At 38.1% G+C, this 15,781-nt stretch overlaps 2 protein-coding genes across 3 annotated transcripts in view; both read right to left on the bottom strand.

Moving 5' to 3' along the window:
* Nucleotides 1-490: 490 nt before the first annotated feature.
* LOC117306315 (transmembrane protein 116-like) lies at nt 491-8,768 on the bottom strand. Its single transcript, XM_033790917.1, has 10 exons — nt 8,715-8,768; nt 7,580-7,623; nt 6,500-6,563; nt 5,983-6,126; nt 5,218-5,325; nt 4,558-4,703; nt 3,917-3,956; nt 2,469-2,555; nt 1,256-1,400; nt 491-831 (listed from the first exon to the last, which is right to left on the bottom strand). The coding sequence occupies exons 1-10, from the start codon at nt 8,766-8,768 to the stop codon at nt 491-493; spliced, it is 1,173 nt and encodes a 390-aa protein (XP_033646808.1).
* A 2,626-nt stretch (nt 8,769-11,394) lies between these two features.
* The window catches only part of LOC117306309 (calcium-activated chloride channel regulator 3A-1-like), a 41,749-nt gene continuing 37,362 nt past the window's right edge, over nt 11,395-15,781 (bottom strand). For both annotated transcript variants that reach the window (XM_033790903.1, XM_033790904.1), the window contains exons 10-14: nt 15,254-15,385; nt 14,437-14,584; nt 13,700-13,864; nt 12,962-13,183; nt 11,395-12,235 (exon numbers count right to left, since the gene is read on the bottom strand). In XM_033790903.1, coding sequence (XP_033646794.1) covers nt 11,637-12,235; nt 12,962-13,183; nt 13,700-13,864; nt 14,437-14,584; nt 15,254-15,385 — 1,266 coding nt within the window. In that variant the 3' untranslated portion in view covers nt 11,395-11,636. The remainder of the gene's footprint in view (nt 12,236-12,961; nt 13,184-13,699; nt 13,865-14,436; nt 14,585-15,253; nt 15,386-15,781) is intronic.

Here is a 15,781-nt window from a genome sequence, read left to right as displayed (position 1 = left end):
AAGTAAAGCATTCCATGGAATAATATTTTAAGAGAAGTTTTTACCATTATCTTCTGTAAACCCTGTTTTTTTATTTGTAAATCAGTGAACTTTTTTTTCTGTTCCGAAAATGTATTATGGCTTTAAAACATTCACATCCCCTCCGTTATGACCACGTGGCCTGGCAGATGGGGGGAGTGGTTTGAGGGCTGGACTGTAAAACTGCAATACCATATCAACGGAAATTAGCCCGTTAAAATAGTTTACAAAAAATACTCGAATTTGTTGGAAATAAAACTGATATATAAAGGCTACTCTAACTAGACAACTGCACAAAAGTAAAATGAGCCTTCAATTTGAAGACTAAGAATGAAAGAAGGTAGAATATTGTCTGATAATGTCGTAGGCTACTGGTGTATTCACTAACGCTATCTATCTGCACATGTACAAATGAAACACTGTTGGCATCATGAAGTTAACTACTACCGGGTCACTGTTGTAACCTCGATCTCTACATAACATCAATAGCCACTCCAGGGGTCGACGGCCTCCGTGACTTATTTATTTCCGGATCACTCAGAGTGTCATATTCCTCTGACGAGAACACGCCGAAGGTCTGGTAGCCCATGAAAGACGGTCTGTGCGTCTTCTTCTTCCTGTAACTGAACGACTGTCGGCTGCCTCTCACGTTGTACATGTTGAGGGCGCTCTTGAATCCACCTCGTATCCAGCCGTAGATGAGGCAGTTGAGGAACCCCTGGAGGTTGGCTATGCAGCCTTGCAACATGAAGAGAACGATCAGGTTCTCTGTCTTGGCGACTTCTGTGTAGGTGATGATGCCGACAATTGAGGCTGAAATTACAGAGATAGAATTGCGTAATGTTGACGGTAAAACCATTAGCCTTTATGAGATATGGTTAACACCATAAGGATTTGGTTCGGTTGTAGAGACAGAGTAACTCTCAATGATCAAACCAACATGAAAATTGCATATAGGATAATAACAGACAATTTGTAAAGTGCTCATCGAAACATGGTTGTATTGATATTGGTAAACTAAACATGAAAACTACATAGGCTTGGTCTATATGTCAATGTTTTGATTTAACCTGCAGGTACCCAGTAGATAACGAATACCAGGCCGTGTTTGTTAGTGAGACTATAACTACTTAAATTAAACTTGACCAGATCAGTCTGTGTTTTGATTTAATCATATAACGAAGACCAGGCACTACTGGTTAACTAAACCGCCATAAATTCAATGTTTTGATCTAACCTGGTAACCAGCATATAACGAAGACCACACAGTATAGGATTCCACGGTTGCGAATTCTTTTGGCTGCTTCATACTGCTTGTGGCTGACAACACCAAAGGATTGTTGGCTCTTTGTAACTGCCTTGTGCGTCAGGAAATAAAACACCTACACAATGAAAGGAATGAATTGAAAGAATAGACACACAACCGTATAGTCTGAATTGATCCGGATTACGGGGTCGATTTCACAAAGACAGTCTTTAACTTAACTCAGGACTAGCCCTATGACTCTATTGTATTCCTTAACTTGAGTAAGAATGGTTTTTAACTAACTCGTTTGAAATCCGCCGGTCACATTGGCCCAATTTCAGGACAGATTAGCCTGGAATCTGTGTCAAAATAACCCAGAAATGGGTCATAATTGATGCGGCTCATTGAAGTAGTATTCAATCTGGCTCTTTCAAATATCTCTTTAACTTAAAGGCACTGGACACATTGGTAATTACTTCAAATAATTGTTAGCATGAAAACTTAACTAATACTTGGTAACAAGCAACGGAGAGCTGTTGATATAGTATAAAACATTGTGAGAAAACGGATTCCTCTGAAGTAACGTAGTGTTTGAGAAAGAAGTAATTTTTAACTCAAATATTTGATTTTGATTTCGAGACCTGAGTTTTTTATTTTGAGGTCCCGAAATCAGTCAAGCATCTGGAAGCACACAACTTTGTGTGACAAGGGTGTTTTTTCTTCCATTATCATGTCGCAACCTCGGCGACCAATTGAGTTCAAATTTTCACAAAGGTTTGTTATTTTAGGCATAATGTTGGAATACACCAAGTGAGAAGACTGGTCTTTGACAATTACCAAATGTGTCCAGTGTCTTAACAAGGCACTGGAAACAATGGTAATTGTTAAAGACCAGTCTGCTCACTTGGTGTATTCCAACATATGCCTAAAATAACAAACCTTTGACAATTTGAACTCACTTGGTACATGGAAGAAAATACACCCTTGTCGCACAAGTTTCGTGCTTCCAGGTACCTTGATGTCGGGACCTCAGCTGTTTTTGTATACATTAATTCAAGAACACTGAGGGCCGAGATGCACGTCCTTATTCAAATGATTTTTTTGTAACCATTGGATGGCCCTCATAAATATACATGTAGAAAATTGTTTTGATAAAAAATAAGGAAGTTTTAAACAGAATGAAGGATTTGTATTTTTGACTTACTACTATACCGATGCTGCAGAGGAAGAACGTCGTAATGAAAAACGACTTCATTGCCAGTCGGCCTCCTACACCTACATCACTCCTGTCCTGAACAAGGTCATCAAATGTATTAATTTGTAAATCTCATTAAAGGCACTGGACACTTGGTAATTACTCCAAATAATTGTTAGCATATAAAGTAACTTGGTAACAAGCAAAGATAGCGCTGTGGATAGATTATATAAAACATTGTGAGAAACGGCTCCCTCTGAAATAATGTAGTTCTTGAGAAAGAAGTAATTGATCACTGAAATATTATTTGAATTGTAATCGATACCTGAATTTGAGACCTCAACTGAGGACTCGAATTCAAGCATCTGGAAGCACAACATATTTTGTGCAACAAGTGTTTTTTGTCTTCCCATTTTTCTCTTGCAACTTCGATGACCAATTGAGTTCAAATTTTCACAGGTTTGTTATTTTGTGAATATATTGAGATACACCAAGTGAGAATACTTGTCTTTGTCATTAATCAAAGGTGTCCAGTGTCTTTAAGGGTTTCAGTTTGAGAATCCATACGGAAACAGTATTGAAAAATGTTCATAAGAAAACATGGAGGTAGAGATAGAGCTGCAGGTTGTCAACTTAGCGTTGAGACTGCAGTAAGTTTGACTCGCAAATAAATAGCAAATTTACTTTGGTAACGTATAGAGCTAACATCAATCAACTACTCTATTTGCTGATAAACACGTCCTAACCCTTATACAAACCCACTGTTCAACATCAATTTTGAAAAATAAACATTTTTCGTTTGTCTGTGTACTGTTACAGTTAGGATGACATCATTGATGTTAGTGATGGAATGCTATTTGCCTTTGTTTTCAAATCAAACCTTTAATTCAAGACGTTAAGAAATACGTCATCCACCACAGTTTATATAGAATTTTTCAAACGGCTGTATGTTGTCTGCAATCTAAAGCCACTGGACAAATTTGGTAATAATTGTCAAAGACAAGACTTGGTGTATCCATGGAGGAAGAAGGTGTATCTTAGCATATGCATAAACTAACAACCCTGTTTGGAACTCATCTGGTTGTCGAAGTTGCGAGAGAAAAAACACCCTTGTTGCACAAGTTGTGTGCCTTCAGATGCTTGAATTGGAGACCTCAGCTGAGGTCTCGAATTCAATTCAAATATTTTAGTTAACAATTACTTCTTTCCCCAAAAAACTACGTTACTTCAGAGGGAGCCGTCCCTTACAATGTTTTATACCATCAAAAGCTCTCCATAGCTCGTTACCAAGAAAGTTTTTATAGTACCAATTATTTTGAGCAATCAATAGTGCCCAGTGCCTTTAACATGTAGGAAGTATACATTTTAAAGTTATATACAACGGCCATCGTAGAAGCGAGATTTTGATCCATGTATTCTTCTCTTGAATTTAACTTGTCGTTAAAATTAACACTTACTAGACAGGGGTCATTTTTACGATGGAAAATCACAAGACATCTGCAAATAAAATAAAAGGAGAACAAATTATCGAAACCAAGAAGTGTTAACTCATTCCAGAGTCAGAATTGACCCGGATTCAAAGCCCCAGTGGACCTGTATCGAGGTTTTTATTCGGATTCAGCGTCAATGTTGACATACTGACCCGGTAAAGGTCAGACACAATGGAACCCAGATATGGGTCAATTTTGACCCGGAAGGAGTGTAGAGCAAAACTCCAACGAGAAGGACAAATTGCGTTCATGCATTCATTCACATAAACACTGACACACAAAACAATTTGGATGTTGAGTTAGGAATGTCATTATAATTCAAGCAGGGGCAATCTGGCTGCCTTTTTCATTCTACGGCCCTACGTTCACAAAACGGCACGGGATCTGACTAAAATGGCTAATAAACGTTCACTGCAAGATAACCATTGTCTTGTGGCATTTTCGAAACCTTGATTTGCACGGTTTGCGCTTAAATCACCCAGCCATTTCGAATCCGTTTTCGTTCCAGAAAAAAAATCAAAAGTTCCGGAGCCTCAACCCGAGTGTTATACGCTTCTGTAAACATAACCTTCCCTGGTACATATAAAGTTCTAATCAACATAACTTACTCATAGTTATATCTCGTACATAAGGGTTTTAAAACCTGGACTGGCATCTGCTGTGTAGCATGGTATATGCCGACTGATAACATAGGCATTGTCCAGGCTATTGTATACGCTACGGGTAGGTACCAAGGCGTACAGCTGTATGTAGGCTAGGTAAAACAATAGCAAAAATCATTATAAGGGTGTGTTTAGAAGTGGCTTTTACTTACGGTTTCGGCTCGATTTGTCTATGGCTTAAAGGCGCTGTCAACAGCCACAGATGGACAGTAAGTCAGACTATGGCTAGACTTTTTATAGAACAAGTCCTAAATAACATTTGACAAAGTCTTAAAGTCTTATCATTAGATGACAGTTCATTTTTGTACAAATGGAACAAGTTGCAACATTGGGCTCTTGTTCGTGTGCTTTTCTTTTAGACAATGGTCGTTTTCTTTAATGCTTCAGACCTTTTATTTGTGGGTCTTCTTCCTTTACGAAATTGTATAAGAAAAGAAGCAAATCACCGTTTCTCAACCCATCACACGCACTCTCAACCACCCCCCCCCCCCCAAACCCCTGTTCACGGCTTGGGCTGACGTGTATGTAAATTACCAACAACGAAAATATAACTTTGTCATCAAACTCCTGGAACGGTTTCCAAATCTTCACAATCATACTTAATACCTCTTTGCTGTAGTGTGGTGACACCAGCTGCGCCAGCTGTTCTTTTGTTCTTCTGTATGCCTCAAAGGAGTAAATTAACGTTAGCAGGAAAGTACTCAGGTAAAACCCCTGCAGAAAGAAAATATAAGAGCACTTTACGATGAATGCCAGTGAAACAAACTATGCGTTTTGTTGACCACAGTTTGACCCTGGAATTCATCAGAGACACATAGACAATAAACAAGCAAAAACAACTTGTAACTGTGCATGTAAATCTCATCTATTTGAACACTAATTGATAATTTTGTCTGGACTCCCACCCAACCCCTAGACATGATAAGGATTTGAAAACTGTGCATGAAGATTACCAGTAACACTGAACATGATTAAGATTTGAAATTTTGCATGGTGGAGATGAAACCTGGTAAGGAACACATGACCCTCTCTTTGTGGTGGTTCTGGGGAAAAGTGGTGGGGAAAAACTTGACGTTTCGATTAGATTACATGGATAGTCTTCAGGAGATGGAGATTAAATGGACTGTTTGTTGTGTGTAGCTTGGAAAGGGGATCATGTACTTCACATAGCTCATTTGTATCGTACCGTCTGAATTTTTGTGTGTATACACTATTTTCGTACGAGCGTATAGGTGTCGGGTTATTTGTGTTTCTAGACTCGTTTTTCATGGCATTGGTTTGTTTTTAAGCAAACATATGGCTGTACTGTTGAGCTCTTTATACTGGATGATGCGGTTTATGACGGTCTATGACGGTCTATGACGGTCTTACCCATGCCAGACTTGCGGTCCATGCGCAAGCCGGGGATTGGTCCGTCCGGTCTGAGTCTGGATCCTTTCCAAAGAAGATGAGACTTAAGATGACAGATATAGAGGCAAGGAGGTCGGCCAAGGAGAGATGAAACAACGGGTACACCTATGGAAATAGTTTGGAAGAGAGACACTTGTACTTAAAGAGACAATAAACAGGAGGAGAAACCTCGTTAGGTGTAGAACGGCTGTCCTTTTTTTCATTCAGATTTATCAATAACACTTAAAGGCTTGATGTAAGCCAACAGTTTGATCTGGTTTTTATTTGGATAGTGAATAAGAAAGTCTAATTTTGTTGGCCATTATTGGTGAATGTTTTAACCCTATAGGCCTACGTACGAAGTGTAGACAAAAGAAGTCCACATAATGTGTAGGGACTTGAAACACTATCTGACTTACACACGTTCACGCAGTGCCTTTTTTTTAGTGAAGAATTATATCTTAAAATTGTACAGCACGAACAATCACATTTGACTTACCTCGGGGTTTAGAATTTTCCTTTTAAATATGACAGCAGCAATTATAGACCCAGAGCCAACAACACTGTATAGGTACAATGTGGGATCTTAATGTTAACTATTAATGGTCAAGTTACAAATACTGTGCTCATAATAACGTTAGTGATATATTAAAGTCAGTGGACACTATTGGTAATTACTCAAAACAATTATTAGCATAAAACCTTTCTTGGTGACGAGTAATGGGGAGAGGTTGATGGTATAAAACATTGTGAGAAACGGCTCCCTCTGATGTGCCATAGTTTTCGAGAAAGAAGTAATTTTCCACGAATTTGATTTCGAGACCTCAGATTTAGAACTTGGGGTCTCGAAATCAACCATCTTAACGCACACAACTTCGTGTGACAAGGTTTTTTTTTTTTTATTATTATCTCGCAACTTCGATGACCGATTGAGCTAAAATTTCCACAGGTTAGTTATTTTATGCATATGTTGAGATACACCAACTGTGAAGGCTAGTCTTTGACAATTACCAATAGTGTCCACTGCCTTTAAGGAACCAAGGTTTGGATAGCAAAGGTTAAGTAGGTCTCATTTTTCTGATTATGTGTTCTTGACTCCCGGGTAAGAGTTGACCCAGATCCTGCGTCACAAGGGACCTGGGGTGGGATTCACAAAGAAAAGACTCTCATCTCGACTCGAATTAGGGCGAGTTACCTATGCTAACTTAAGACTAGACTTCACTTTTAAAATCTCATAGTCCCAAGTTCTTTAGTCAAATACTATTTTTGTGAAATCATTGAGGTGAAATCCACCCCAGACCCATTTTGGGGTCAGAATGACCCAGAAGGTCAGTGGCATGGGATTTTAGCACGGAATCCGTGTCAGCACTGCCGATTTCTTGGTAATTTTGACTCACAGGGCGAATCGGAATGGGAGTCGGGTGTATAGATTGTAAACTAAGGTCACTTATATGGTCTACCCATCATTAAACATATAAAAGAAAAAGTACATCATCAGTAAACACGCAAGAAAACAGAACAAAATTACTCCTCGATTGTTTTGTTCGAGCTGTGTTCGTAGAAATGCTCCCGTTCTTACCTGAGGCTTGACGCTGTTAGTTCAGCGATGCGAATGTGTTCTTGCTGTAAATGTAAAAAAAAAAAAAAACCGTCAATACGTCAACCCAGTTGAGTTTTGTTTTGGTTCCTTTAACCTGCATTCAGTGCCTGCCCACATGTATTACTATGTCATCTCAAGAGGGAGCTGTCTGCAATCCCGTTTTCTGCTTTTCTGCTCAAAGAAGCTAAGAACAAAACAATTTAGCTAACCAGGAATGGAATAGAATTACCACCCAAAATATATTGTACTTCGAGATGTTAAATTAGCTTCACACATACACCGATATGGGTATGAAGCACTGTAGACTCAGTACTTTCTTGAGTACTTGAAACCAAATAGTTTGCCTAGTTGATGGCTGATGTCTACTTGTCTTGTCAAGATATAAATTGCTATGCCATTTTATCCAGAACTTTGAAAGTTATACAGCAATCTGGTTATATCGACCCTGAATATGATAATCCCTTTAACGTTTTATTGACAGTTTACTGATTATTAGGTTTGAACAGTGTTGACAAACTATTATATAACTGTCTGTAAACTATATTCTAAATCATAAAATGTGTTGTATATAACCAGGTTACCATCAGTTGTTTAATCATCTATGTGTAAATGCACACCCACAAAAAGTTAGATTTATTCGTCCTTTGGAAGTTCAAAGCCCAAGTTGGTCATTAGTTGGTCATGTCATTACTGATTATGAATTTCATATGCGAGAAACTTTTTTTTCCGGTAAAATATTTTCCTCTGAAATGAAGTCATACTTGAATCATACTCATGGTCTGACGCTCGGACACCAGGGTTTGATTTCACAGCGAGTGAAGACTGGTCCGATCTCGAGAAAGGACGACTTACTTTTCCTAACTTAGGACTAGCCTAAGTTTTTAAAATCTCCTATAGGACCAGTCCTAAGTTAGGACCAGTCCTAAGTTAGGAATAGTCCTAGTTAGGGCTTGTACTAACTCGATCAGCATAGTTCTTCTCGAAGACTAGACAACACAATACACGTGGTTTTAAGCCTGAGTCACTTTTATCTTAACACTCATAAGAGCAGACGGCAATACGTCATGAAGACGTCATGGTTATTTAAAACATTATGATATTAAATAGTTCATACCTGATCCACTGGAAGCACTGAATACTGCGGGTTCGCTGAGGTAAAGTTCCCCATTCTCACCCACTGTATAGCTTCACCCGACCACGCATTAACCTAAATCCACACTGAATACTCCATTCTAAAATAAGGACATCAAAATGTATCCGAGACTCTTCCTAAAGCAATATTGAGACAGTTGATTTTGAGCTTCATATGAAGTGGATTTCCAAGGAAATGTTGCTGAATTCCATACATGAGATATGTATTTTTGGTGCAAGCGTCTAGCCACGCGGTATACTTGTTGTATCCATGCATAAGGGTCAGGGATTACTCGGTATTATATAAAAAAAATAAATTACGGTTGGAAGATTACTTTGGTGTCGAGAGTTAACGCGAGTGAACTTTGGTCAAAAATGCAAGATAACATGTTCAGCTGATAAAAAAAGCGTCGTTAACCAGTGGCCTTGTTCATTATCAAACTACTGGTTTAAAGACAGTGTAATTGTCAAAGAGCAGTTTTCTGCATAAAATAACAAACCTGTGAAAATTTTAGCTCGATCGGTCGTCGGAGTTGCGAGATAACTATGAAAGAAAAAAACACCCCTGTCACACGAAGTTGTGTGCTTTCAGATGCTTGATTTCGAGACCTTAAGTTCTACACTTGAGGTCTCGAAATCAAGTTCGTGGAAAATTACTTCTTTCTCCAAAACTAGGTCACTTCAGAGGGAGCTGTTTCTCACAATTTTTTATACCATCAACCTCTCCCCATTACTCGTTTCCAAGTAAGGTTTTATGCCAATAATTATTTTGAGTAATTACCAATAGTGTCCACTGCCTTTAAATACATCAGCTGGAACACGTATAACACTTGACTGCAAGTAGATAGACCAACATACAGTAGTGTTTGTTTTCGAGTAACTGCAGACATCTGCTTTCAAGTTTATCCGTCAAAGCGCTCTTAGGAGACTTGATCAAATCTAATTAACATTTCTGTCCGGTCAGTAATCATTAATCAAAAAAGTGTAGGCCTGTTTTGTTTAGTTATCTTTAATAACACGAATGACATTTTACAGTGACATAATCTTATAAGCTACTACAATCTTGAAAGACTAAAGCATTTTGATATAGAAATAATTATACACTTATATTTTATTCACAATAACTCTGGTAAAGCTTTGCTTGTTACCTTTAAACACGGGTGATTATAACTCTTAACAGAGATTTAACTGTGTATAGTTACTGAGTGGTTTACTTAGTAACAACTGAGTAAAGTAAGTAACAAGTGGTAGTTATTACTTAGTAAAACTGAGTAATTTCTGGGTAACAGCTGAGGAGTTACTGAGTACTGTAATCATTCCGGAATTTTACAACAATATACAATTACAGTATAACTTAGTTTGAAATTGGACATTGAACGTTCACAATGAATATACTGCGAATGTACTTTTGTTTACGTTGGACCTTGACATTATAGTGCTTTGACAGTTATCTACTTTGCTATTTCTTTATTAGGCAAAGAGATTTGTAAAGCGAATGTAAATGTCCATGTCAAAACTACGTGTCCAAAGTCCAGTAACGAATTAGCGAAGGACATTCACTGTGCAAACTCATGTGATTGGCCAATGTCAAATATCAAACTAAACTTACTCACATCAATGAACAATTATAGTATTAACTTCCATGTACTTTGCAGATTATTATCGCGACTGAAAGTCTACCACACAATGTTTTTTTAGAAGACAGTATTATCATAGCTGACAAATTTATTTATATATTTGTTTTTCTTTCTTTTATACAAAATATATGTCTAGGAAGAGTTCTTCCATCAAATTATGCAAAGACACGAAACTCGTACACAACAAGATTTGTTTGGCATCTTAACATTAACATTATTACAAGGCACCTAAGTGTTGTTAAAAAATCTGAATAATGAAATTACTTCTGAAGTATAGTTTACAATATTTATAAAATGTGGAAAAACAATAATTTGAAAACTCAAATTAAACCTATACCTTAACTAGAAGTTATACAGCTCACACGGTTGGCAATACAATACAAATTGTTTACATTTTGGTGAGTTTGCTTTGATGTAATGTTTTGTTTTGGTGAAGAAAGGAACAAACAAATGCTTTCGTGTTCAGCCTTTGTCCTTACTTCAGCAAAAGTAGTATCTTATAGAACTATAAAACGAAGATTTATACCGTAACTTTAAGATTTAGGAGAAACTATGTTCTTTAACTACCGATACAGTTTTATCTAGTTCTCATTCCAACATTAAAAAGTAAGAGAACCGACTGCATCCAGAAAAACCTGAAGAATGGAAGCTTATACCAACAAATATTTCTTCAACTAGTATAAAAAAAGTTTCCATTTTACTTCTAGTCGTATTTATAGTATTTTCAGTCATTCAAAAAACGTACAACATTTTCAAGTTGCAACACGGTGCTTTTCCACGTGTATTAGTTAAACTAAATTAACATGACTGGTACACTGCTTTTGTTTTGCTTGGCACAACAAATTGTTGAGCAAATATTTCTGCTTAAGCAGCCCTATGAAATTGGACCCTGTTTGTCTGCTACAGTCAAAAGTCTGACTCCCATAAATGGCCGACCGTGTTAGTTGACGAGGTAAAAGGAAAACCTTGCAATTTCGAGGCATGTTTGTGTGGATCATTGTATTCTACTTTTACAACATCTTTCTACCTATATGCATTTTATTACAAACGCTTTTCAAAGACCAACTCGACCGATCCAAGGCAACGTGTTCCTTTAGCCAAGTCATTGACACTTGTTAATTATTAACACTGATTATTGACGTGTGCGCAGATAATGACGAGCTGACCAGTGTGTATGATTTGGTTAAGACAAAGGAGTTATTAAAACATCATAGCGTTTGCTGACAGTGTCTCTTCTTGCAGGGCTTTAAACCGAAAGGTTTATCAGCTCATATTTCTTCCAGAACCCATGCAGAGCTAACCCTTCGTGCTGAGCGGGCTTTCGAGTAAGACACACTGAGGCAATTCTCGTCCTTTTTCCTTGATCTTATCCTCGTTGTGCACACAAACATCAACACCACGAGGGAAAATATCATGCACGACACACACACACAGATCACGATCAACATGTTCCTACCAAGGGTCTCAAAAAACTTATTCGTATTTGACGAATCAGCTGGCGCTTTGGTAACTGGAGATACCATCTTAGTGGATGGCATCGTTTTGGATGAAGGCGGTGTCGTTTTGTCGATAGAGGGCGTAGTAACACTAGCTCCGTAGTCGATCATGATAGTCGCGATGTTGGATGGGTCTCCTTTTTGTTCCATCTTGTCGATGCCTTGGATACGGAACACATAGAACAACTTGAGACCAGCCTCTGCGGACTCCAAGGTGTGAATTCTTAAGCTGACGGTCTGCCGGTTTCCACCTCCCTGTGGCTCTAAAAGGTCACCATAAATGTCTTCTTCGGCATTGACTCTATGACCACTGTAGAAGTCCGACAGTATGGCAGAAATGTTTTCACCACGTCTGAGATCATACATTGCGACTGGGGAAGAAATCAAGCAACTAATTCAATGAAGAAACTATTAAAAACTTTAAGACTCATCTCTTTGAATCTGCTTACTTGCACTTATGTTAGCGAATTTGAGCTCCTTTCAATTTGGTGAAGCGCCTTGGAATACTTAACTAGAAAGATGGTGCTCAATACGCATGCCTGACGATTGATGGTTGGTTGATTGAAGAATCATGTTAATAGGGAAGCCATCATGTAAACTTTGTGAATTATTTGTGAATAATGTGCACAGCTAAGTCAGTGCCATATGTGTTTGTCGAGAAAACAAGAATAATTTATACTGAAAGGTCGTATTACAATGCGTAATATCGCTAAGATGACTCTTTCATAATGTACCCCCTCCCCATTGTCTTCATGTTGTTTTCGGAATCTTAGGAATTCTTTGGAGGGTTGAAAATCGTGTGTAAAGTATGGGAACATTTGGACGATACCCCCTGCCTCCTCATAGACCGTATCGAAAATACTGGTGCCACAGCGTTACGCATGGAATGAGGTGCATGCTGGTCTAGCTAGTGATCGCGAGCTGGACCAGCATGCACCTCAATCAAAAGTTAGCGCTTGCTCAATCCAAACGATTTCCAGGACGACCAACTGAAACTCAAATTACACTTTTCTAAAGTTAGTAATCTTGGTAATGTCATATTATTTCGTCATCTGATCAAACAAACTTTAAGCTTGACATGCAATGTGCAGACGTACCAGTTCCTTTGTCCAAATCGTCCCCAGGGGCTGTCCATTGCAATGTCAGGATGCCCCTGGCTTTGGACACCGAGCATACTCTTAGATCAGTCACCCTGGATGGAGGGAAGATGTCCCCGTTCATCTCGTCGGCTGACGGGGACGACACGATGGTGAACTCTGAGGGGGATGTCACCCTCATGAAGGGGTCGACTTCAATCAGGATAGGCTCCTCTGTGTTATCTGATACCAAATAGAAACTCTAGTTATTTTGCTTCTTTATTCCCAAGAAGATTCATGATGAAACTGTTTAATATGTATTATTATCATAGTTTAGGGCTCATTGATATTAGCAAAACATTCAGGAGAAAGTCTAGATGATAATAGCCTGTCGAACGACTTTTTGTCGCGATTCTTGACCCATGTTTGTCCTGAAGGCTTCTACTTCGGAAAGGTTCTTAAACTTGCTTTAAAAAGAAATTGTTTTCCAAAGTTCACTACTAATTTTACCACAATCTACATGAGGTTGAATTTTGTAGATTGCTGTATGTTTTTTGTTATTTCGAATAAAAATGTTGTTTTGTACATTTTGTTCCCATGTGACTTCCAATAAAAGATTCTGACATCTGACAGTATCCTTTTTATATTTGGATGGTCTTTACACAACTATCACAATTTAAATTTACTTTTATTTGAATTGATTGATACCCAATTGTATATTATTGGAATAGTATAATACAGAAACATAATAATTCATACTCCAGTTTGGCGACATCACTCCACTTATTGCCTGAGGAAACGTCACTTTCTTGGCTTGACCCATGACCTCATTTTTGACCTGAAGCGTGACCTTGTAAACGCCATCACCGACGAAATCCATAAAGTTTGCTGAGTATATCCCATCATCCCTTGTTGTATCCGCTCCTAAAAATTAACATCGGTTTGTTTATTAGGATCTTGAAAAGGAGCATGGTAAGGCACTATTTTATTTATTTATTTTTGTTTTCCTCAAAGTGGGTGAAAAGCCGAATTCGCAATTCTTTTTTGCATTTCTGTTAGCCACATTACTTGTAAAAACTGTATACCAGTTGAAAGTTATAGTATAGACAAATTATAGGTACAACCTTTATATAAAAGTCTTTAAGTGTTGGTGGGCGTATTGTTTCGAAGTGAATTTTGACTGTTTGCATTATGTAATTCATCAGCAAAGCTATAGTAGTAAACTTGCGGGTACAACCTTTCACAATCTTTAGAAGTGTTGGTTCGTCTTTAGCTTGTCTTCTTAGTGATGTATGAAGTTCGCTTGGTGTGTATCACACTGGCAAACTATAGTTAGTGTAGCAAATATTGCGGGTACAACTATGTTTACATCTGTTGTTGGTTGTATTAGACCGATTTGGTCTGGACATTTCAAACCATATCTTCTGATGCTAATTGAATATCAGTTAAAAGATAATTGATTCTGACAAAATGTAGATTGTTTCAAACAATCATACCTGTTCCTCGATCAAACAGCTCTACACTGACCACTCTCGATGTATTGGGTAGTTGTACTAGCGCCCTCACCGTTGCGTTTATGATAGGCAGCTCTCCCTGCTTCACGTCCCCATAGATCACAACCCTTTGGTTCTCAGTGAAGTTTACCTAGACACAAATTAAAAGATGATTACGTCGAGCAAGAAATTTGTTAAGATTTCCCTCTTTACTTTAAATGTTTCACCGTTTTTTCTGAGGAGTATTTTCCCTCTGAATTGAAGTCGTATTCGCGAACTGTGTATGGCATCTTTAGAACAACCCGCAATTAACCCAATTTCGGTTAATACAACAAAAGTTGGGGATAATGTGTTCACCATGATGAAAATATTGTGAATGGTTTTCACTCTTTCAACTCACCAGACTCACCCAACATACAAAGCCAAAAATAACAGGTTTTAGGATTGATCACTCTATTACATGTACACTGTGTCATACTGTAAAACTATTGCCGCGCAACTAATAAGTTGACGGCTTTGGCAACGGCTTTAGTATACAAAGTCCTTGTAGCCAACCCCTGCATAGTATATACATATTTATCTCATAGCAAACCAGTCTGCTTTAGTAAATGTTTTCTTGTTGCCTGTTTGTCTTTAATCTAATAGCCCCACACTCCTTTTGTTGTTGTTGTCCTTTTTTTTGGGGGGGGGGGGTACATAGATTACTTCCCTCTATCCTCTGTGCTTATATTTTGCTTATCTAGGTAATATTTTGAGTGTTGACTTGAATTGAATTGAAATTGAATTGGTCACAACCTTAGCTTGAAGTTAAAAAACTAACCTGGTTTTGTCGGATGATGGCACTGGCTCGTAACAGTGGTACGTCAGGATCCGATTGGCGTGAATATACATGTACTTGCATAGTCTGTGATTCGTTGTGCATGTTCCATAAACCATAGCTCCACTCACCAGGCTGAAAACAACAAGAAATATGCTCAAGTTTCTTTATCAGCAATCAAACAGGCTTGGATTTGAACCCGGATGATGTTAGAAACTGGACATGAAAATAAGTGAATTCAACTCTAATCCAGACGTCAATGTGTGTTTTGTGGTTGTTTTTTGAGCTGCATAATTCGGTTTACAACATTCCTAACAAAGATCCGGCTCTTTGATTGCTTTTGAGTGTGTCACGTGATTATTGTCTTATTTTTTACATCGAAAGCCACGCGAACATGATGCACTATACACACATCAAACAAGCACTACACCCGTAGCAACCAATGTACTACACCCGTAGCAACCAATGTACTACACGCATATCAATTATCAACCAATGTAGTATACACATAGCAACCAATGTACTAAACTC

The sequence above is a fragment of the Asterias rubens genome, unplaced genomic scaffold, assembly GCF_902459465.1.
Source record: "Asterias rubens unplaced genomic scaffold, eAstRub1.3, whole genome shotgun sequence".
NCBI lineage: Eukaryota > Metazoa > Echinodermata > Asteroidea > Forcipulatida > Asteriidae > Asterias > Asterias rubens.
The sequence above is the reverse complement of the archived record's forward strand: the minus strand, read 5'-3'. Positions and strand labels throughout refer to the sequence as shown.